Below are 23,738 nucleotides of genomic sequence, written 5' to 3'. Positions count from 1 at the left end.
TTCTGCCCCCCCCCTGCTCTGAATCTACCCCTGTTCTGACACCAGGGACACCCGATCCCTACATGGAAAAGACAAGACTGATGCCTTGTGTCGGTGGAGGAAGTCGAAGCCAGCTAAGATGGAGAAATTGGGTAGCCTGGGCCTGGCCTGTCAGTAGATTTGGTTCCTGACCCGCGGCCAAACAAGATCCGGCATCCAGGCCCGGATCCCAGCTCCAGCACGTGACGTTCTCCTCTTAAATAACTATCACTGACCATTTAACTGATTAAGGGGATAACGGACAGGGAGAAGAACGTTCTTAAAAGTCTTAAAGTAAACAGAGGGCTGGGGGAAAAACTGACACAAAATTAGCAACGGAACTAAATCAAGAAATAGTGTTCATGTCTCATATATCCTCAGTAAATATCACAGATGGTCTTCATGTCATTTAAACAAGCTGGCAAGATGAGAGAGAGCAAGACTGAAAGCTCCGCAGGTTAATGATTTGACGACGCCCCCCTCATTTCATGGGAGGTCCCATCTCGTCTCAGGCTACAGCAGCCCCCATCATGCAGCACGGAAACACTTCCTGCTTTCCCAGGCTGCCTCTTATTGGTGGAGCCCCCAGCTGGGAGGGACCAATCAGGAGGCAGGGACTGAGGCACAGCATAGCGACAGGAATCTTGCAAAACAAGGAACCTCGCAAGAAAGAGAAATCGTGGTGTTTTAAAACCACGGGTCAGTAGTGGCAAGCAGGCCCTCGTTTTTACTTGCTAAGCAAATCGCAAAGAAAAAGGAAATGTTACAGCCTTCTGTAAAAACAAACTTCTGTTTAGCTACAAAGAAACTTTGGCAGAGGGACTGAAGAAAAAAAAGATTTTGGAAAATTTAGCCCAGAGGGCCAGGGCTGAAATTGCAACGTCTCAGTCAGGTAGCTTCTGATTGGCTCGCTTGCCAGGAAAACTCCACAATATACTAACAGGTTGTTATCTCAGGGAAAAGGAAGAGGACTGACTGCCTGGCAGTGAGGACCCCACAGTGACAAAGTGACAGCGAAGAGAGGATGTGGTGAGTGCAAGCGTTGGCGGGACAGTGCTGGCGACTGGGCTCCCCCTCAAAGATGCTGCCAGTCATTCACTTAGCTGGGGCAGCACATAGCCCCGCCTTCAGCCTACAAGCCCACCCAAAGGGCAACCCTCACACAGAGTCTCCGCCTACCACTCGACTTTCACTGAGTCTCACTCAACATGTTTACTCAATACGTTGTACGCTAAGAAAATTTAATCATTGTGTTATTCCGATTAAAGCTTGACATTTAAATACCTGTAAACAATACGACTGAAGTTGTAATAAATCAAATTTCGCGAACTAAGACACCCAGATAATGTGATTGAGAGCTGATTTACTCCTGCTTGTAAACATTCAATCGGACTCAAACTGGCCCAGGCACTCGGCACATGCTCCACAGTTTCCCCCCGGGCGTGGAGGTGCACATACTCCCCCCGGGCGTTGACCTGGATGTAACAGAAGAAGCCGGTACACAGAAGAAGCCTGGAGCAGAGCAGAGGACATACAGCACACGTGAAACGTGTAGTGCTATAAAGCTGTCCAATTCACTGTACAACTAAAGGGCGCTTTTCCACTTCACCGAGTACCCTGCTTTTGGTACTTCAAGAATGTACGGTACTTCAATGTGTACAATGTGTTTTCCGCTGGCATAAAAACTGGTACCAGGCACCAAATGACATTACAATGCAAGATGGGGTATTTTGTACTGAATTTCAAAAATGGCTGTAGTAGGACTGGATGTTATGTGATATTAATACCAACATTACATGCTATGCACATCCAATTCTTAGCTAGATTAAGATCAGGCTTTTTCTTACCTTCAGTTTGGTACAAATATTATAGGACAGGGAGTCTCGCTAAAACATTTTTACTCTATCATAGGAAAAGAAACCTGGTTGTGTAAATCACTCCTAGACGGACGGGTTTGTGGTAAACAACTTTTTTTTCATGTATACCCCAATATTTATTACAACAATATCACATTGCAATATTTGAAAAATTTCCAATACCGTGCCGTCAGAGTATATTACACAAATACTTTATTTTTTGCTATGCTATCCTGATCTTGTTGCATCTGTTCTTAAAACCAGATACAACACAATTAAGGCTTGTGTCACTCCATTTGTCCACACATCCATTATTATTAATGTTATTTGTTTCATGTCCGTGATGTAATAAGTCAACTGGAAAAAGCCCAATATTAACAAGCTGAAAGGAGAGATAGCCACCTACTGCAGCGAGGTTGGACAAACTTCGGCCAATAAATTCCCCTCGTATAATTGATCAATAAAGTATCTTTACTCCTCCCTCAACTTGCTCTTTGTGGAGTAAGTTGACCGCGAAGGGCTGCCACCCGTAGCGGCGCCCAGGGGGACAAACTGGGACAAAGGCATCAGGTGGCCTCCTGCAGTAGCTGTGCATGTAAATGAAATGAATGAGAAACCAGCTACAAGCATAAATGAAATATCTGCTGTACAGCCAGTTGGGTCTGGTCCCCCAGGTAGCACAACGTACCCTGCTCACAACGACGTCTTTAAGAATCAAGCAGTCCCCCCCTTTTAAAGAATCTCACCTCTTTCTTTTGAAATAGGCCGGATAATTGGCCACGAGGTCTACATTCAGCCCTGGTTCATCTGCAGTTACTGGATAGACTCACTTAGAGAGACTGTCGCGGCTCAGTCATACAGACAGACCCAGAGCACAAACAGGCCAGCCACACAGGACAGAAGGTGAGAAACTGTTCAGATACACACACACACACACACACACACACACACACACACCCCTGCGGTGACTCATGTATACACAAACACACACACATGCACAAATCCTTAAGTACTAAGCAAACCAGAATCAAAACCAGGCAAATGCACCAAGTTTAAAACAATGACTAAAAGAATCCATTAAGTATGAGACACACAAACAGACATGAGTGACTCGGCAGGGTAACACAGTGCTCTTAAAGAGAGGCCCACAAAGTATTTGTTTGACAAAACGTGAGCTGGCCTGCCTTAAGCTAATAGCTCATTCACTGAGCAACGACAGGAGTCAGAGAGTGAGAGGAATGGAGGGAGAAACGTTCACCCTGTGAGAGGCAGTGCCATGTGCCACCCAATCAGGACAGACATTTAAGAATCATACGTTTCTGTGTGCCGGCAGTGAGGAGGCTCAGTGTGTAGCAATAACCCCACACACAGAAGGTTGTTGGTTCGAGTTCTAGTTGGGTTTTGTGCATGTGGGGTTGCCGGCCCTCGATCCCCACAAAGACGCATGGTTAGGTGACCCTAAGTTGCCCATCATGTGTGCTCCCGCTACGTCACTGTGCACCCCCCCCCCCCCAAGCACCCCCCAACCACCTCCCAAAATAGGCTCCAGGCTTTCTGCGTACTAAACACACAGAAAGGAAGAAAGACTAAATGCAGCTGCACTTACGTCAGTGGAAACACTGAGCGCTGAGAGACCCGGGTCAAGCGCGAGGCCGACAGGCCAACCACTGGCAACAGAGGGCAGCCTGTGAGAAAGAGCCGTCACACCCGGAAGATCGGGTCACCGCCAGGCATGAGCACCCGAAAGCCCATCATTGTGGAGCTGCCCTGCACTTCATAAACACGGGCACCACAGTGCCTAAAGCTGCAGTCTCCAACCAGTCTCTCTCTCAGACCTTCATGGTCGATCGCTACAGTTCTACTGACAGGGACCCCCCAGGTGCCACTTACCACCTAGCTCTTGGCGTGAATAAGATTGGAGACCTCTGGCCTAGAGAGTCAGATACAGGCCTGTCACAATAATTATGTTATCGACTTATTGCACGATATATGAACATAACCTCGATCATTTTTTCCGACCTCAATATTGGCCTCAATTTTAGCCAGTTCCATTTCTTCCATCTCATTTGTCGCAAGCGCCCCAGGCGCATGCAATGCAGCGCCGGACCGTCCACACTCCCAAAAACTCATACTTTCAGCGCCAATGCACCAGGCAAAGCTGCTATTAGAACACATGTTTATGAAGTGTGGTATCGATGTTATAAGAATAAATAAGAATTTCACTAAAACTAAGCTGGTACTTACAGTGAGCAAGACAGGGTTACAACTGCTAAGGAAAAATTTCCATATACAGTAGTGAAATAAAATATGAAAAACTACAAGTAAACAACTATAAATACTGGTTCCAAAACCAACAATGACAAAATGAAAACGAAGATCAAATACTTCCCGTTACCATTTGTAAATATTATTTAGCTACAATAATGATTCTGCTGGACTTGACTACTGTTGGGCATCTCATTTAATAAGCCTGAATGACCTTGTAGTAGCCAGCAAAGTTCTGCAACTTTCTGCACATCCCTAGAAATAAGATTATTCAAACCTAAAGCAAAAAAAATAACTAAATCGATTTACATCTTTAAAATATAAACTTAGGAAACCACACGTAAAACTAAACCAGATCTCAAATGAAATCTAAAGACTATATATATATAAAAAAATCTAAACAGCACAAAAACATACATGGTGCTGCAGTATAAACGAATTTTATTTTTTGTTTGTAGCCATCGGAGAGTCTTCGTAATCCTGAAGCAAGGAATCATATGGACGCAAGTATTTCCCGACTTTTTCGGGAAAAAGTCAACCATTCTTCAAATATGCTAGCCATTTTGATTAAGATTCTGATTACTGAGGCCAGAAAATCACACACAAGTATGCGTGTGAGTGTAATAATATATTATCTTTCACAATCTTTTGTCTGACTTTTCTGACTTCCTGTTACTTTTCCCCAGCTGATGCACAATTGAAGTTCATTTGCATCGCTGAGAAGAGCCTTCACAAATCTGGGATGACAGTATATTACCAAGGAGCAAATGACTCTCGGTGCCAAATTTTTTATATATAATGCAAATTTTTCATTTAGGATATTTACATTTTTTTTGACATTCCAGGTCTAAATGTCTGAATATTCTTAAGAATTAAAACTTCACTGCTCTTTGAAATGGGGTACTTGCATTACTATGCTAATAATATCATTTATCATTATTATTTCTGGGAAAATGTATCCTCCAACAGAAGTAGTCATACTGACAGGCCTAGCTGCATACATACATTAAATCATTTAGCAGATGTTCTGTCCTAAGTGACACAAAGTAATCAGTCCCCGGAGCAAATGGGGTTAAGGACCCCGTTCAGGGGCCCAACAGTGACATCACTCTGGCAGCCATGGGGACTGGTGACGTAATTATGAGTCTACAGAACATCGCTAATGCTGAAAGGCAACACTGAAGACGCAAACAATGAAACTTACTGTATAGCCTAAGAGTCCCCGTAACATCCCTTTTCTATTATATTCTATTTGATGAAATTAGCCAGCAATGGTCAGAACAAAGAAGACCAGGACTTTGGGGAGCACAGTTTTACATCATCACTTGACTGGCCGAGAAAAGCCTCACAAGTTCATTTAAATCCCAGGCGGGTTGATTCTGCAGGACTTCAGGGGGTGGCCCAGAGGCCTGCCTGAATGAAAATTCCGGGGATTCCTCGTACAGTGCAGGGTGGAATACTTGATGCTCTCCCCTGCACAAAAAAACAGGATCAGCTAGAAGGGTGTGTCACAGAGCGACCTGCTCCAGACCGTCCTGTCATCCCGGCCAGTTTACTTCACTGCGACACTGCAATAAAGCAGGGCCAAAGTCCATGTTTGTTAGCAGGCAAGACACCCAGCTACCTAATGTTTATGCAGCATGTCCTCCAACAGTAGTCAGGCTTATCTCACTCTCAGCATCATTACTGCTCTTTCATGTGCCCCGATAGCCTTATTTGGTATCGCGGCAGCCACAGAAAGTACACAAATAATGAACGGTTTTCTTAGTGAGCGTGGGAGGCGAGGGCCACCCTGTCAACATGCTGGGATGGGATGGGAGGGAGACTGGCCTCAGGTGAAGAGGATGGCTCTGTGATTGGCAGGAAGGGAAGAACAGTTGTACCACAGAGCACAGCAGTGCTAATCTCCCAGCATATGTGTACATGCAACACCGGCCAGACACGCAAGGCAAGGGCACAGACATAACATCAGAATTGAGGTGCAGCCTGCATGGCCATTCAGCTACTGCTCACTGGATGGTGGTGCAGTATCGATAGGATTAGCGGCATCAACCCCTCCCCCATCAGTCCAGCAACAAGACAGGCATATCAGTGTGAGGTAATCCATCAGATGACCTAACACTGCTCATGTGACCTCCTCTGGAGCATTCCTACAAACTTTATCAAACTCCTGTTCTTGCTTAACCAGGGGGCAAAAGGTTATGCAGAACTCCCCAACTGATAAAAGAAAAAAAAAAATTCTGAAGTCTTTAATCCCAGACCCTTCAGGGCCTGTGGGAGGAGGGGGGGGAAAGTTGAGAAAGATCAAGGAAGAGAGGGAGAGGAAGGGGTCTGAAGGAAGAGGGGATGCAGGCTGGGCTACAGTAATGTGAGAGTAGTCTGAAAATGCTCTGTCAACAGTGATCTGTACCATCACTCACATTTGTGTGGGGCCCCTGCTGGCCATAAATAGTCATTACACTGGGGAAGATGCAGGGGGGGATGTATCTTGTGAGGCCCCAGAACCAATAAACCCAACCCTGAACACCCCACCCCAAAGTGCAGTGCTGTGGGTGGAGTCTTAGTAGGTCTCAACACCCCAATTCATATTACTGCAACAGCCCCTCCCCTGTCACACTCCACATGTGACGTAAACACCCCCCACGTCACCACACACATATGCCGGCTCACGCTTGCAGCCTGGGAAACACACTGCAGACAGTAACAGGCAAGGGTGTGACCCCCTACGAGCACGTGCACACGCACACTCACATCCACGTATATTTAGCAGCCGGGCCTGAGCATCACACACAGCACAGTCCGCAACCTGCATTCTACACGATAAAGACATCACAGCTGGGGGCCTGGAGAAAGTGCAGGGTCTCGCTTCATTAACTTCACTTCGCTATCTGTAACACTGAAACGAGCTGCGTGAGCTACGCTAGGCTAGGCTAAGGAAGGATGGTCTCCTCACTGCTGAAGCTGGCTCACAGGGAAGGGGGGGGTTTAAACTCATCGTCCCCTGGGGGGGCCACTCCTGACACCAGCCAAACACCCTCACCCCCACCAGCTGTGTGGCCTTCCTGCAAAAACATAGCCCTGGGGGGCTGGTGGTGTGGGCTGAGGCGTTACTCACACGGCCCCCGAACCACCTCCCCTTTCGGACCTGCTGCTACCTGAACATCTGCCTGCGCTCTGCATGGCGCACAGGCCTGCCTGTTACTGCAGTACCGTGTGCCACGCCTTGCCTGTCCAGCTGCGGGCCTGCCGACACAAGTAGGGATGCATGTAGCGTTTCAAGCAATGATGCTATTAGTATTGCGACACCAGTTAGGCTATCCATCCATCCATCCATACATCCATCCACTCAAACATCCATCGATCTCCCAGGCAGTAGTGTCCTGAAGGAATCATACATATGCTACATACATGTCCTATATATACAGTATATATGCTACGGTGTGACTATTTGTTTTCCATACACCTGTGTGCACAAGCATGCACACAAACATCCTAGATCATATGAATGCATAAGGAAGAGCACAGTGAGCGTGCAGGGAATGCAGCAGGAATGCGTGCCTGCTTGTGCAGTCCTGCATGGTAAAGAGCTTTAATCATGCAGGAATGCATCAGTCTGTCTCTCAAGCCACGCCCTCCCAGGACACCGGGCCAGGGGGGGGGTCCTGCATGAACACCTGAAGGCAGAACTCTGTGCCTCTGTCCCAGTCAGGCTGAGCAAGGGAGACGGACCAAGGGGAGGACTGTGGGTGAGAAGTCGCCCCATTTCTCAGATAAACTTTCCATCCATTCATGCATCCATCCATCGAGACTCTCTGGCACTGAGATGTGGTTGTAAAGGGGGGAGCTTCTTACGCTCCAGTGTCACCCCCCACCCCCGAAAAAAGGCTGACCATCACTACGCATGCGCTCTGGTGACCTCTGGCGCGACTGGAGATCATCGAGTGGAAAACACAGGCGGGAGAAAAGAGGCACCATACCTGAGTGAATGGCCATGGGTGTCAGCCTCTCCTCCATGCACAGCGGCCGGACGGGGTCAGAGGAGCACTCACGCGAGCGGGGGCTGCAGTGCCGTCCCTACGGTGCTCAGCAGAGTCGCCGGTGCCCCGGCCCTGTGCGCTTCCCGACTGCACAGACGCTCCTCACCGCCTCCCTCAGCATTTCCCCTGTATTTGCTCCTCGGTTGAAAACGGTTCTGCCTGCCTTTCCTTTAGCCCCAGAAACTCCTCTGACTCTCCGCCTCCTCCCAACTGGGAGACCACAGGAGCCGCTGACATGGGCTCCGACCGCGGGCCCTCCCCCAGCAGGAACTCCCCCAGCAGGAACTCCCCCCACCCGTGCCCTCCAGCCCTTCAGGAAGGCTACCCAGGAGCTGTGGGATTTTACCACATTCCAGGGCGAGCTCTGCCCCCCCCAAACAGTGACGGCCCAGCCCCGGTTATGCAACCCTTTCTTGCCGACAATCCCCAGGCGTCAGGCCCCGCCCATCCACCCTCGCTTAATCTTTTCTTAAATCTGACTCTCCGCCTCCCATGGCTCGCGCTAACCCACAAACAGGCTGTGACAGGCAGGCAGGCGTGCAAACGTGTTCTCATTCCCTCTCGCGCAAGGGAGCATCAAGCCCCTGAGGGACAGTTTCAGAGTCGTCTCCCGCCCCCCAAGTTGCATGGCATCACATGGGGCTACGCACACATCCTGCCACATCCCTCAGGGCCGAGCAACTCTGCTAGAAGTTTCTGCATCGGGCGTTGATGGACCGAGAAGGTTGCAGATTCCAGAACCGAGCAGAGCATGACATTAAGGCTGGGTTCTCTCATGGCGTAGTACGCAGAACCTGCTGGGACGTGCCTGTCGCCTGGGGAGAGAATAGGAGCAAGAAGCAGCAGAGGAGGATGGAAAGCGGCTGCCATGGCCCCCCCCAGCCTCAGAGCTACACGCTGGCTCCGCCTCCCCTCATTCGCCTGCTCCCCACGCCAGGCTCCGTCACCACCCATCCGCCACCACCCTTCCTCACTCCATCCCTACCTCCAAGCTCCTCTCACTCCCAGACTCAACCTCCCGTTTCTTCTGAGCCGGAGCATGGACTCTGGACTGTGAGCCCAGCCCCTCCACCCGACAACCCCCACCCACACTCCTTCAGGTCTTCACTTCCTCAGAACATGCCCTGACCTTTTGCCGTCCCCCCCTCCACCCATACATGCTGCCGCGTTACTGCCGCCTCCACCCTAACTTCACACCCCAGTGTGCTGTTTTCTCCAGTACTACCCCAGTTCTGTAATCTGCATATTTATAGTGTCTGATACCACAGAGCGGTCAGCCATGACGAGAATTGGATCGCATGTGGGTTCCAGCTCCGCGACACACCCTCCTATCTAAACCTCACCTTTGGTCACATCAGACCTGCTTTCAACACCAAATACAAATAACACCTCATACACACCAAGTAACCGGGGCACCATAAATGACTCACAGTTACACTAAAAGTCCGCCTGATCATCTACTGAGGTCTAATTTGTTGCGTTTTTTGGTGTAAACGACAGTCCACCATGTATACCTCACTATATTTGGCTAAGCCTCTCTCAGAAATACTAACCCAAACTCACACAGCTCTAATTCACAAACACTATTTCTTTATTATGCAAAGCGCTGGACAATTATGAAGGCAGCGTAAGACGGTCATTGGAGCATTTGGGGTTAGAGGCCTTGTTTGGGAGACCAATAGTAACATCACTTGGATAAATCTGGAATTTGAACCAATGACCTTCTGATCACAGGGACAGCGTCCTAACTCTCTGAACCACACGCTGCCTCCATTACTTATTATTCTCTTGGCTAACTTTCCCAATTCGTTCGAGGGACATAAGCAGAAATAGTTCTGGTTCCCTTTGGTTTTTCCCTGATAACCGCCACCGCACTAATGCCCTCAACACCGAGAGATGTTGCTTTGAAAGCGTGGGTGAGACTGCCACAGTCAGACAACAATGCGTTGAAGTCCTGAGATCAGTGTTCACGCTTCCTCATTTGAGCTGCAAGGTGCATATGAATTTCGCCAAGGAAAACTTCAAAATTCACCTAAAAAATAAGGTCAAATGTTATAATGGTGGAAAAAAAGGTCCAGTGATGTTTTACCTCAATGAATTAACAAAGTGGGCATTAATCATCAGATGATAAAAAAAAAAAAACTGTCCATTGACTGTCCCAGGGTACAAAAGTTTCCAGAGAGATCATATCAGGGACAGAGAGGGAGAGGGGGACAGAGACAAAGAGGGGGGGGGGGTGACAGGGACAGAGAGCGAGGGGGGGATAGAGTGACTGGAAAAAAACAGAGAGAGAGGGGACAAAGTGAGGGGGGACAAGGAGTGGGCAGAGACAGAGGGGACAAAGGGGGGGTGGGATGAGGGGGTACAAAGGGGGGGGAGAGGGGGGCAGAGAGAAGAGGACAGAGACAGAGGGAGTACTGACCATTCTTCCTCTCCTGCAGGGGGAGCAGCAGAGCTGCGTTGGGCTGCAGCGAAAGCTCCTGCAGTTCATTAGCCACCGCTTCGCTCTGGGGGCTGGAGGCGGAGCCGGGCGCCACGGCGACCTCCGCATCGCCGGGGATCCGCTCCGGCCCATTGGGTGGCTCCTGCACCGCCAGGGCGAGGGGGCAGGTGATAGGCACGCCTGGGGGCGAGCAGAAAGAAAGAACGACTCTTTAATTAAATAGAAGTAAGTATTGTCAAAGCGCACTATTCATAATAAAATAAACAGGCAGCAGAAGAACTACAGACTATTGGGGGACAGCAGTTTAGGCACCTGACTTGTCACTGGGTCTAAGAGGGAAGGAGCAACCACTGTCGATCACCAGAATAAAAAGCTTTTATTAAGGGTTAAGGGCCTTGATCAGGAGACCAATGGTGAAATTACTTTACCGACCCTTGGATTTGAACCAACAACCTTCTGATCACAGGCACAGTATGACCCATACAGCATGCTAATATGGGGAGATGCTGTATTTTTACACACTGCTAATACATAAGAAACCTGGATCCCCACATTATCGGACATAAATTCCAGTGATGAGTGACAGGACCCACTGGGACTGGGGACCTGCAGCACACTGGTAGAGGTGAGAGGCAGAACCTCCCGCTCCAGCCAGGGGGCAAAAGAGGGCTCAGTCATGCCCACCGACCCACATGCACATAAACACAGCATCCTGCCCGACAAGTCAGCGCAGTGCAGCGAGTCCATGAAAGCTAACGCCCACGTGCCGACGCCCACACGCTCTTAACGGGGTAACGGGGACAGGCGGCTGCTAAGCGACCGGGCTGTCTCCATGACGACGCAGCCATAGCTGAACCAGACCCATGTCGAGCGCCGGCACATGGGTTTAAACGGCACATGCGTGGCGAGTTACCGCCGGGCCCTGCCGCGCAGTGAGAAGTAGACCAAAACCAATCACCAGTACAGGACTCATTATCACAGAGGGATCCAGACGAGTCCGCAGCGCTAGCAGCTGCACAAGGAGCTCACTGGCTGGCTCTGAAGGCACCCACCACCCATGCCCGAGGCACAGCGCTGCTCCAAAATGATCCCCGCTGGGAACAGTCATGGGCTGCCATCCGGGGGGGGGGCGGTGATTGGATCCCTTAAGAGCGTCAGCGCTGGAAAATCTAAGCCTCGTGGTAGAAATAATGATCAGCTCTGAAGGTCTTTTTAGCTGGTACCCATTCTGTTGAAGGCTGTTATGAGTTTACCTCCCTCCCACCTACTCAAGCATGGGATCAACATTAGAGACAATCAGAGACTGGAGCAATAAAGTTATTGACCGATATAATAGCTCTGACCCCCTCCCAGCAGAGACAACCCACAGGAGTGTGTCATAAAACAAAAACTCGCATTGAAAACTCATCGACCACAGCCAAGGCTGGGGAGGAGCCAGGGGAAGAGCTGGGGGTCCGGAACAGAAGCCGTCTGGGTGCCATGTGGAGCCACGGGTGCGGATCCCAGCCCAGGCCTGACCGCTGTGGGTAGGGCCGGGATGGCCTGTGAGTGACACCCTGAGGTTGGCTTTCCATCTGGGTTGGGGTGACCACACAGGCTCGGGTGACACTCTGGGCCGCAGGACGAGGGTGTGCACCGGCCTGGGTGGGGCCCCATTCTCCAGCACTGACACATTTCCTGGCTGGGAAAGCGCTTTGCTCAAAGCTGTCCCACTCTGACCGTACACCACAGACTACCCTCTTCTGCCTGCTCTCAGGATTCCCCCCAGGACTGTCATCCCCCCCGTGAATACCCCGGAACACATTACAAGGACATTCTCAGTTTCCTAACTGCCGACTAACCAATTGGCTTGACACCGTTCCCTCATTTCTCGCCACATCACATTACCAGAGATGCCGCATGGAAACTGGAAGGACAAAACGGATGGAGTCACTTCTACCCCCAAACCGCTGACCTCACCAGCTAATGCCTCACCGCACAAATACAGTCAATGAGGCGACTGGACTGCAAGATCACCTGTAACTGAACGCCGGGCTCCGCCCACCCTCCAAGCTCCACCCACCCTCCAAGCTCCGCCCACCCTCCAAGCTCCACCCACCCCACAACTTCAGTCACACATATTCAAAGTCTCCGCCCCACCATGAGTGACCTTCACTACAAAAAGATCCCCAGAGTCATTTTTTTCCTGTGTGGAAACAGAAGTGAAAACAGCACAGGGAGACAAAAACATGGAGGCCGGATGAGGGGTCGGGGGGGAGGTCTACGACCAGTACTAGAGGAAATGTGCACCAGGCAGCTGTCCTCAGACAGGAATGATGGCATGATACCTCGCACACATCACGCTAAGACCCTGCAACCAGGGGCCCCACTCAAAAGTGTAGCGATTGTTTGTGACCAACAGCACCGCCGCCCAGAAAAATGTATGATTTTATTGGTGGTTAAAATCTCCACTGCCTGGAATTATCCTCATACCCCCAGGTACAAGAGACTTGGCTCGAGCTGGGCAGACAGGTTACTGAAAACCAGCAGAAAACGTTTGTGGAGGAAAGTGCCCCGCGATTCTTAGAAAGCAGAGATTGCGGTCTTGCAGGCATTCTTTCCTGCGTGCCCTTGCATGTCTGGGCACATTGGCGAGTTGTGGTTTGTAACGGCTGTCTTGGCCCACAGGAGGACCCTTTAAAAGTGGCTAATATTTACTCAGTTAACACGTTGAGCTATCAAGTGCAGCTAATACAGATGTCAGGCAGCGGAGAAATGCAGTTTTATCTTATTATTGGAGTCACTGAGAGAAACAGTGAAAGGTGACTATTACTTACATAATTCAATGAAGAGATAATGGCTTAACATTTCCATTCCAGCAAAAAAAAAAAAAACAAAAACAAAAAAGAAACGAACCACTGATAGCGAGGGAAGAAAACAAATGTGAGAACAATTTAAGAACATGACGGTATGTTATGAAGGAGTGCAGACTCGAAACTAAACCCAAAGCCCAAACCACACGTCCAGGAAGTACATCACTCCTTGGGGGAAGAAGGACTCCCATTCAGCCACACAGGGCTGCTGCCAAGTCAGTAAATGCTGACCGTTAAAACCTTCAAGACTGTGGGGAAATGTCTGAAAACGCAACTGAGCAGAAAATGGTTTACTGTATATATAAGCATTACTTATATATAATTGGTTATTATTCATACCTATCCTTCATCGTGCATCAAGATCTGACAGGACTGCTTTAAAAAAATGTTAAGAAGGAAATAGCAGAACGTTGTGATGCAGTCGTATATAAACCCGCAACCCCCTCACGGCTTCCTCATTCCGGCCCCGCAGCATCACTCGGCATTCATCACAGTACCCGTTTTCATGCCACCGAGGGGGGCCCGTTGTATAAGCAGGCTCCGTTAGTGGGCTTCATTCTTTTTTTTGCCATGCTTTGATTTTCATAGAAACGCACCTTTCTGCAGGGGCTCCGGTCCCACGCGCTCGACCACGCCGCTTAGCTACCGGGTTTTGAGTGCGAAGCTCGCGGTGGCCAACTGCAGCTGGCGAAAAAAAATGTGAAAAATAAAACAGGGCTGGAGCTCATTTGAAGGGGGGGGGGCTTTTGAGCAAGTAGGTGTTTGTGTGAGAGGATTAAAAAAAACTGCGAGTGTGTGACGCCGGAACGGGGACGCGACCCAAATTTTTCACCCTCAGCGAAAACAGCTGCGAGCCAAAGCAAACCAGTCAGCCCGGGTGTGACAAACCTAGGAGACCCTGGTTTTAACAAACCAGCCTGTCAGCTGTCCTGTAGACTCCCAGAAAGTCTGCACATGCGGTTACACGGTCTGGGAACGAGGTGGTCGCCCCTATTCCCCTGGTCGAGGTGAACCGACCGGTGCCTTCAGCCGGACTAAACGAGCTGTCAAAGCCGCATGACAGACAAACTCACCTGGACGCTTGGGCGGCGGCGGTCGCTGTATCCAGCACGCTGCCCCACGGCCGCTCACCAAACGCGGCGGTCGCCTTTTCTCTCCGCGGATATTAGTATTATTTTTTAAGCTACAGCCAGACATACGCCTCGCCGGCGCCACGAAAAACACATGTAAGCTGCCAGCAGCCGTTCAAAAAACAGGGAAGGAAACGGTTACGAGCACACGCATCCCATCACGTTCCGCCGATTCACCAGCGTACGGGATCAATCAGTTAATATCCACTGTTATCTGTTAACGTGCTTTAACGTTCAATTGTCGGCATCAGCAACCCAGCAAAACTCGCTTCCGATGTCCAAAAAACTTCAGCCTGAAACCCCTCCCACTTCCATTCTGCTCCGGTTTCTTCCGGCTGCAAGTCGGTCGCCAGCGATTGGGTTCTACTTGATTGATGGAAATATAACCCAATCAGGTTCCATCGTGATCCATCCGGTCGTAACGGTCCAATAACAGTAAAATATGATGTCAAGGTGTAAACCAATCAGTATGTTGTGGTTTTATCGCCGATGGTACGTGCACCAGTTCTAAATTTTCAAACGGGGTCTTTTGGTCCTGATTATTATCTAACGTTACAAAAGAGGCTTATGTGCGGAGTAAAACGATTGAAATCACAAGAACGTGTATGTTTTATATCGAGCTAGCATTGTCCGCCATTACTCCCTACACCCGCTCGAATCAACAGTTCTCACCTTTATGTGAAGCGTAGATATTATTTTGAGCAGAACCTCCCCTAGTGGACAAAAAGCGTAGTGCTCCCTGCGGAGTGTAACAACAGGCGATACTCAATAGCAGACATGTAGATGACACAACCGACCAAATATACAGATGATACAAACAAAGTTTTAAAATGTATGCATGTTGTATCATAGTGAGTTACCAGTTCACATCCCGTTGGTTATTTTGTTGGTATCGTAAGCCTTACGTCGTGGGTCTATTATCATGTCTCCCAATCGTGGTTTTCGATCTCATTTATCACATCACTTCCTTAGTAGACACTTTAGTACAGTGTAGTCTGAAGCCAAGCCAAATGTATTATTGCGAAAATACTTAATGCTCATTGTGCTGCCCGTGAGTAATATGTATAGATTATTTCTGGCACATATGAGTTGATGTGAGGTTGTTGTAGCTGTACACGTGATATACAACTCGGTCGCAAATTGGATCGCAGTATACCTTTTCTTATTTTCTCCATTTTAGATTGTACTGATGGGGTGACCTAAATCCGTCCTCTTGTGACAAAGACTGACTCAATATGCGTACAATTTTCCACCTTCGTCATATCCTCTCTCCCCATGTATAATTCTCAGTATATTTTATATAGAGCAAAGCCCATTTGAAAGCAAGTTGTTTGGAAGTACTGTGATTTTGTTATGATGTGAATCTATAATCCATTCCGCAGTCATTTGCGTAGCAAATTATGGGAAAATCCCTTCCAGAAAGTCATTTACTGAATTATGTATGACTTGTGTATTACTGGGGGAAAAAAATCTTTAGCGATTAGCACTGGCCGTAAACGGGCTGCGGCGGCGGCGGGGGGGGGGGGGGGCATGGGACGGGGCACTGATTTGCCAGCTGCCTGTCCTTAGGACCCGCCGCTCCTGAATAATGAAAAATAACTGGATTGGTCTGTACTGGGGGGACCAATATCTCTGACAATACCCCTAGTGATTAAGGTCTCCATCTGATATTTCCCCACAGCTAAGTGAATCCTGATCTGTGATACATCCTATGACGTGAGAGATAAAGATGCGGCACACTGTTTAAGTGCGGTGCATTTGGACCTGATCTTAGCCTTCTAAGCAATAAAAATCTCAAATTTCTAATCTTGCTATGTTAAGCTGTAACTGTGTTAAAATACGGTGTGTGTAATCTGCTTCTAGAAGTGGTATCAGGATCTCTTAATTACTCCACAGACATGTTGAAAAGTTTAACAAGTTTAAATGTACATACTGTACACAGACTCAGCAATCTTACCAACCACATCCTATCTTATAGAACAAACATGTATCAGACAGAACTGAAAGATATTAAGAGAGCGTACCTTGGCTAAACAAATCCTGTATTTCTGTTGCTGTCTTTTGAAGGCTGGTCACCTCACATTTACAGGTATCTTTCATTTTCAGCATAATCAGTTACAAATCCAAAATGGCCAAGTTAACATGCTCTATCGGCAATAAGTCGGACACTACTGCAACTTTAAGTACTTTCAGACTTTTTTTAAAGTAGTGTATTCTTTGGGACCATAAATGCATGCAGTTAAAGAATCAACTCACACCTCAGTAATGTGATTATGCAGACGAGAGTGCGAGAAGTTAAAGAAACTGAAAAACATGACTTTTGCTTGAGAAGAAAAATAATTGAAATTGCACGTCAGCCTCCTTTGACTGAAGGGGTTTTATATATTTCCATTATTCCCAAGCATTATAACAAAAAGTGTGACGTGCTGGACTCCTTGTAACAGGAGACAGGACACGAGACACATCTTCCCTGATAGAAAGTTATACCAGCCTAAGACAGAATGTCACTTTTGTTGCCATAGAAACGGGGTGTGTGACTCCCATCGCAAACCGATTATTAGGTTTATGAGGCCTGGCTGTGAGGTACCCCTACACAAAAGAACTATGGCATGAACATCTGTACTCGCCACGCCAAAGCCACAGGACATCTGTCGCAACTGCACCTACGGCACGGAACATCTCTGGGTATCCTACCTAAGAGACAGAACTTCAGGAGGAGCCATACCGTTAGCCGCAGACCCTCTGTAGGAACTACACCCAAGGCAAATAAGATCTGTAGGGACCACACTGTTAGTCACAGAACATCAGGAGGAACCATACCGTTAGCCGCAGAACCTCTGTAGGAACTACACCCAAGGCAAATAAGATCTGTAGGGACCACACTGTTAGTCACAGAACATCAGGAGGAACCATACCGTTAGCCGCAGAACCTCTGTAGGAACTACACCCAAGGCAAATAAGATCTGTAGGGACCACACCGTTAGTCACAGAACATCAGGAGGAACCATACCGTTAGCCACAGAACCTCTGTAGGAACTACACCCAAGGCAAATAAGATCTGTAGGGACCACACCGTTAGTCACAGAACATCAGGAGGAACCATACCATTAGCCGCAGAACCTCTGTAGGAACTACACCCTAGGCAAATAAGATCTGTAGGAACCACACCGTTAGTCACAGAACATCTGGAGGAGCCATACCTAAGTCACAGAACATCTGTAGGCACCGTACTTAAGTTACAGAACATTTGTTGGAACTGCACCTAAATCACAGAACATCTGTAGGAGCCATATCTAAGGCACAGAACATCACAAGCCACACCTCTGCACTCTGTCCAGTGAGGGTCTATCATGGCTTCTCAGCCAGCCTCTGCAGGAGGGCAATGATTGTATCCTGCTTTGAGGACACCAGGTCCAGCGCTGCGGCCATGCGGCCCAGCGCATCTGCCATCCTGGCCACCCTCTTCTCCCGCCTCTTCTCCCGTGCCTCCACCCTGCGCTGCTGCTCCTCCTCCAACTGGCCCTGCTCCTTCTGGGCCAAAAGAAAATTCTTCAGCAGGGTGGTGCGATTTCCCGCCTGCCCATATTGCTGGGACAAGAAGCATCCAGCCGCCGTCGAGGTGGGGGGCATGCCCCTCAGCCTGGGCCGTGCACGAGAAAGGCAGGGTCCTGCCGCGAGCTGTGGCTGTAGGGCGTCGGCATTGCCTGGTGGTCTGGCAGCACCATCGTGAATCACCGGCTGCACCTGCAAGGGGACATGAGCACATGTGCCGATGAGCCCCCCGGGGAACAAGCTGGGCTTGTTGGCCATGTTGCTGCATGAGGAGAGTTCTGTGGTGGCAGTGGCCTTGGCAACAGTCGCCATGTCGACCAGCGTCACCGAGGCAGGGGCACTGCTGTGGGCACCGATGGTCTTCCCCAACATGGCGTCCATCATCTGCTCAGGGGAAAAGAGATGGAGGGATGCGTTGAAGTAAGAGAAGGAAGTAACAGGGAATAGAAGTGTCAACACAACATCATAAAACCTTTAGAGGCCTTGCAGATAATCATGCTCAGTAGGATTCGAATGGCATGACTCACCCTAACTACTGATCCTAAATCAGTGAGGCTGTTCCTAAGACCAGAATTCTGCATGCTACATTTGTGATAACCAACACCTGTAACCTTGTTAATCCTTAGCATACTTTTTCCAAATCTGGGCAAGCCAGGAATATAGGTCCCGGTACTATCAGCAACCAAACATGAAGAAACAGAAGGACAAAAACAGCAGCAATGAGATCTACAGAGATAGTGCTAATGGCATTCGCCAAACGCTGCGGCTTATGACATCAGTAACTTTCAGTAAAGGGTAGTCACACACTCTTACACAAAACACTACTGCTTATTAAACTGTGTCTGCAATTAGTTCATGATGAATGACAAAACTAGAACAGAGTATGAACCGCTGAGGATTCTGGGAACCGCTGGGGATTCTGGGAACCGCTGAGGATTCTGGGAACCACTGAGGATTCTGCTACAGCAGCCAGCTGAATCCTCGGGCTATGGTACTTCACCAAGTCGATCTAGACTTGGTCTTTTTTATGGTATGTATACCATAAATAGAACAATAAGTTCAATATATTGAAACCTTGAGAACTTCTGCATCGCTGTGTTTTCCAAGTTCCTTAGGTGATACTGGAATAGACTCAGTATAGGGAGTTGCTTTTCAGAACATTCTAGATTCTTCTCACAGCGCCCTCATGCTTACAGCTCGGACCAAGTGTTTCCAACACCAATCCTGCAGAACCCCAGACCTGCACACCTTAGTTCTCTCCCTGCTCCACCGCACCTGATCCAGCTGAAGAGATGGCCGGTAATTAGCAGAGAAGTAGTATGAGGTGTGTTAAATGAGAGGAAACCCAAAAGTGTGCAGGGTTGGGGGTCTCTGGGACCGGAGTTGGAGCCCCCTGCTGGCCTTGCACTAGCACGGGGCAGCCGCACCTCGTAATACTCCCAGGAAGTCTTGGCCTGGCCTGTCTCACGGCTCCTGTCCTTGACCCGCTTGTAGGTGACGATGAGGTTGTTCCACTTGCGGCGGATCCTCTCTACAGGCAGGCAGTGACCCTGAGCCTCCAGCTCCTGCTGCACGCTGTGGAAGAGGCGGGCGCGCTCCCGCGAGCCGTACATGTCCAGCCGGCGGCCCATGGCCTCCATCAGACACACGATGGCCTCGTGCGTGAACTCGGCGGCGGGGAGCATCTCGGCGACTGGCGGCTGCAGGATGAACCGGGGGATCATCTCGCTGTCGCTGGCTGACATGCTGTGCATCACTGCCAGTGTCGGGGCTGGAGAAGCAAGGACCCACGTCACTCCATCATAAACCGCTCCGTGGTTTGATATACTGCAGCGTCAGAGATGGCGTAGCCCATGTGACATGCATCGCCGCGAGTCTCTCGACACCTGAAGCTGGTGATTTTATGTATGATACTAATCACAAAATCATCCTATTTGAAATATGCATAACCCTCAAATTTAACCTTCAGGGACAGTGTGTAGCTCAGTGGGGTAGGGTACTATGTCTGTGATTAAAAAGTTGTTGGTTCAAATCCCAGTGTCAACAGAGTGATGTCACCATTCGATCCTCATGTGATGCTGTAAACCCCCAAATGCTCCAGGTACTGGCTTGTGCTGCTGTCTCCAAAAATGCATGTCACGTTAGCTAAAAGTAACTGCTAAAAAAGGTAAAAGTAATGTTATACTGATGATTTACTTCCTTTAAAGTTTAAACAGCAGGACCCCAGAAATAGGAAGAGGCAATTCTTCAGATTATTAATCATCAAATACTGGGGTTTGAAATATTTAGTGAAAACTGGTGCAGAGGGTTGTATCTTAGAGACACATCAACCCTTCTAGCACGTGCTACGCACACAGCTGGAGAATCATGTGTAGCTGTCACCCAGGCAACGCAAGCTGGGGCAGGCCGGTGGAGCTGACTGGAACAATCGTGGTCCTGGTGGCCAACAAGCTGGTGAGGATTAACCTGTTAAAATACAACGATGCTGGGATACCGCATCGAAAATTCACATACGACCGGCGTCAGCCTGAAGTGAAAGTGACTGTTTGTGATTTCACTGCTGTACAACTGCACTGACAAATGTGAACTCAAACTCAAACTTTAACATTGATATCACAAGTCATGGCAATAACATACTCGACTCTTTGAGTTGAATATGTGTGTTATTACTGCACGCTACTAGGCCTACTGCTACTACTATACTATTACTACCAATAACAATAGAAACTGTTGTCTCCCAGCTTTAAGGTTGAAGGAAGCCAAATAAAACCCTGCCCTGACTTGGTGTATGCGCAGCTTGTCCACATGTTCCAGAAATTTCCGCCAACAGTCCAAAGACATCAGTTGACTGACCTGGTTTCTTTCAAGTGCCCTCGGAGTGTAAGAGTGTGTTCTGGTAGTGCTTAAATGCGCAGGCTTACTGAGGCTGTAAGCTCAGAGGCCTCAACTTACCTCAGTGAATACAATGTCTGACAGCTGACATAACCTGCTCGATGTGGATCTGTCAAGTATGGACTGACATCTCATCCATGGAGGTGAAAAATGCTTAAGGTTCAGGCGCATGTGAGCTCATGCAATTGTATCATTTTGTGTATATAAGGTAATTAGCCTTAATTAATAAACTACACAAAGTAAACTCACGGACAAATCAAACGAAATCCGGCCTCTGATCACGTTTTCTAATATAATGTACTTAAATTCAACGCGGCATCTTTCTTTGATACAAAGAAAACGGCGATCTATGTGTCTGCTGACAGGAGAGTGAGAATCGGTCGCGCAAGCGGCGGGCGGCGGCGGCGCGACTCACGGAGGGGGACGGGACACTGATTTGCCAGCTGCCTGTCCTTAGGACCCGCCGCTCCTCCGGGAACAGACGGATCGCGCTCTGCTGAAAGCTCGCAGTCTTTGCCACACAGCGGGGATACCTTGACGTCCAGGGAGAATTCAGTCCCCGAGCTATCGTTCATTCCTTTAAAACTCTACATTTACACCAGATATCTATATAAATGTATATAAATATCTTTTCAATGCATTGCACCAGCACACAAACATGAAAATAGTATGTTATTTTCAGGAATGAGATTACCAGGGGTGTTTTTTTGTGGTGTTATTCGTTTGCTGAATGTAATGAAGCTTAGCAGCTCGGGTTGTGGAGCTGCATAATGGCTGCGCTCTTTGGGCAGTGTGTCTGCGCAACCCTGCCGTGCAATTCTGGGTAGGGATTCGCTGCCGTTCTCGGGGTTGTCGTAATGCGCAGGACCTGCACAGACGCAGGCGCATCGCGCAGACGCGACAGTTGCACCGCTCACTTTATGTTTAGCCGAAGGGATGACCTAAGTGTGATTTGGGATTTATAGAGGAAACCACACGTTTTCTGTCGGTAAAATGGTGCCATTGGCTTGAATTTCCTATAAGTGCACAATAAGCACGCTTATTAAGACCCACGGTAATCTTCCATTAGTCCATCCATCCATCCAGCCATTTTCTGTAACCGCTTGTCTTATTCAGGGTCGCGGGGGAACAACCTAGGTTGGGGCGCCAACCCATCGCAGCCATTGTAATCTTCTAAAAATCTAAAGGTACATTAAATAAATACAATTATGTTTTTCTTCTATAATAGGACATTTTTTAAAAATAGAAAAACTCGATGTAACTATAAAACGTAAACTGCAAAATAATCTGGCTTTTCACCACTGCTAGATGTGTGCCCGTTCGCAGTACCTGTAAATCATCATTTTGCTTTTCATAGTACAGGCACTTCGTACTGAATAACAAGGCGAGTATCAGCAATTGTTTTCCCTACTTAAAGCGCGGTGTGAGTAAATTGTACGGCACCACATCGGCATCTAGCCAGTTGTAACTCTGTCTTTAGGCTTTCTCAAACCTGCAACTCTCACATCTGCTGTGTTCTCCAAGCATAAATCTTCCAGTGCAATTTCAACAAAGCAACAGAAGGCCTTTGTCGCTTGTAGCCCCCCCGCATCTGCAGTTATACTGGTTTTGTAAGTTGGAAGACACTTTGATATTTTTGTTTTGCAATTAGAAATATGGGAACCCGACCAGGGTGTTGATTATAAAGTGCCAGCCAGAAAACAAAACTATCAGGGTAAAATTATTAGGCACTATAGATTCTAACTAATCTTGTTGCATAATATCGTAAAGCCATAATATGAAATCGGCAATAAACAAAGCACTAGTTTTAGAAGTCTGTACCTTGGCTGTGGTTAACGATTTTTTGTACATTATGTAATTTTTATTTAAATGACGAATGTGCAAAACCAGGTTCATATTCAGACAAGCTAGTAGGCCTACATCAAGACCAAGAATTCATACCAGAAGTGAATATTGATCCGTATTGTTTTCGGCAAGGATCGTCATGGTTAGACCAAACCAAAAAGCAATACAACCTCATAATTTTTGTTAAAATCACTACTCTCAAAATTGTGCTGATATTGTTCACTAAATATTACAGAATCACGAAACATTCTAGCTGTGTTCTGCTTTCTGATTAAGCAGATTGGTTAAATCATAACGAAACATTTTGGCATTTAATCTCGCCTGAATTAACTTGCTTGAAAATTTTCGACCACAGCATGCATTTTCTATTTTCTACCGCGATGGGTCACTCTAAATCATGAATTATAATGTCATTATATCTGTTAAAAACGTTCTCTTACATTTGTATACTAGAGGATATAATTATAAAATAACCAGACAGTTATATTAATAACCGAGAAAATGACTCATCTTTGACAGGAGCGCCTTTGCGCAGATATATTCGTATTGCATCGTCTTCTACAGCACTATAATTAATGCAGTGACTTATTCGCTAGAAGCAAGGTATAGTCATATATTTACTATGACATGAGTCCCTAGCGTACGCGAATAAAATACAAAAGTTATGACAAAAAGTTTAACTTAATCACGATGATTGATGTGACGATGTAATGGGGGAAAATCGCCTGAAGATTTTCCATCCACCCAACACATATTTTTGCGTTTATCCTGCCTTTCCTGCAGCAGTCATGATAAATTAATTAAATGACTAGGCATATTTCTAGTTTACACAGAGCGACATAACTATT

The 23,738-nt window shown here is 47.9% G+C and overlaps 2 protein-coding genes and 1 long non-coding RNA gene across 10 annotated transcripts in view; 1 reads left to right on the top strand and 2 right to left on the bottom strand.

The window, feature by feature from the left end:
- The window catches only part of LOC125742201 (myocardin-related transcription factor A-like), a 30,497-nt gene extending 15,595 nt beyond the window's left edge, over positions 1 to 14,902 (bottom strand). For 2 of the 5 annotated variants that reach the window (XM_049013981.1, XM_049013982.1), the window contains exons 1-2: positions 14,545 to 14,902; positions 10,599 to 10,799 (exon numbers count right to left, since the gene is read on the bottom strand). In XM_049013981.1, coding sequence (XP_048869938.1) covers positions 10,599 to 10,799; positions 14,545 to 14,668 — 325 coding nt within the window. In that variant the 5' untranslated portion in view covers positions 14,669 to 14,902. Of the gene's footprint in view, positions 1 to 8,116; positions 8,467 to 10,598; positions 10,800 to 14,544 lie in introns of those variants that run through there. The other 3 variants (XM_049013979.1, XM_049013980.1, XM_049013983.1) reach the window with 2 other exon arrangements.
- LOC125742203 (uncharacterized) lies at positions 266 to 5,019 on the top strand. Its single transcript, XR_007398048.1, has 3 exons — positions 266 to 1,047; positions 4,598 to 4,646; positions 4,826 to 5,019. It is a non-coding gene; the product is annotated as an uncharacterized LOC125742203 (long non-coding RNA).
- Positions 14,903 to 16,524: 1,622 nt separating the features above from the next.
- Positions 16,525 to 22,153, bottom strand: LOC125742202 (uncharacterized). 4 transcript variants are annotated; one of them, XR_007398045.1, is made up of 4 exons: positions 21,461 to 22,153; positions 19,581 to 19,924; positions 17,627 to 18,537; positions 16,525 to 17,531 (listed from the first exon to the last, which is right to left on the bottom strand). XR_007398045.1 is itself a non-coding variant. In XM_049013987.1 (3 exons), exons 1-3 carry the CDS (start codon positions 21,618 to 21,620, stop codon positions 17,950 to 17,952), a joined length of 1,092 nt encoding a protein of 363 aa, XP_048869944.1. In that variant the 5' UTR covers positions 21,621 to 22,153; the 3' UTR covers positions 16,525 to 17,949. The 4 variants fall into 4 exon arrangements, 1 of the variants encoding a protein (XP_048869944.1); XR_007398046.1 differs by having other exon boundaries at positions 16,525 to 17,436; XR_007398047.1 differs by having other exon boundaries at positions 16,525 to 17,436; positions 17,722 to 18,537.
- Positions 22,154 to 23,738: the final 1,585 nt, after the last annotated feature.

The sequence above is a fragment of the Brienomyrus brachyistius genome, chromosome 5, assembly GCF_023856365.1.
Source record: "Brienomyrus brachyistius isolate T26 chromosome 5, BBRACH_0.4, whole genome shotgun sequence".
NCBI lineage: Eukaryota > Metazoa > Chordata > Actinopteri > Osteoglossiformes > Mormyridae > Brienomyrus > Brienomyrus brachyistius.
This window is presented reverse-complemented; position numbering and strand designations above follow the sequence as displayed.

Excerpts from the sequence above, each read along its gene's own strand:
- LOC125742202 (XM_049013987.1), bottom strand. The coding sequence starts at position 21,620 with ATGAACGATAGCTCGGGGACTGAATTCTCCCTGGACGTCAAGGTATCC. Across the intron at positions 19,925-21,460 it reads TCAGTGTCCCGTCCCCCTCC|CCCCGACACTGGCAGTGATG; the intron begins GTGAGTCGCGCC and ends TTGCTTCTCCAG. Across the intron at positions 18,538-19,580 it reads CTTCCTGGGAGTATTACGAG|ATGATGGACGCCATGTTGGG; the intron begins GTGCGGCTGCCC and ends TCCCCTGAGCAG.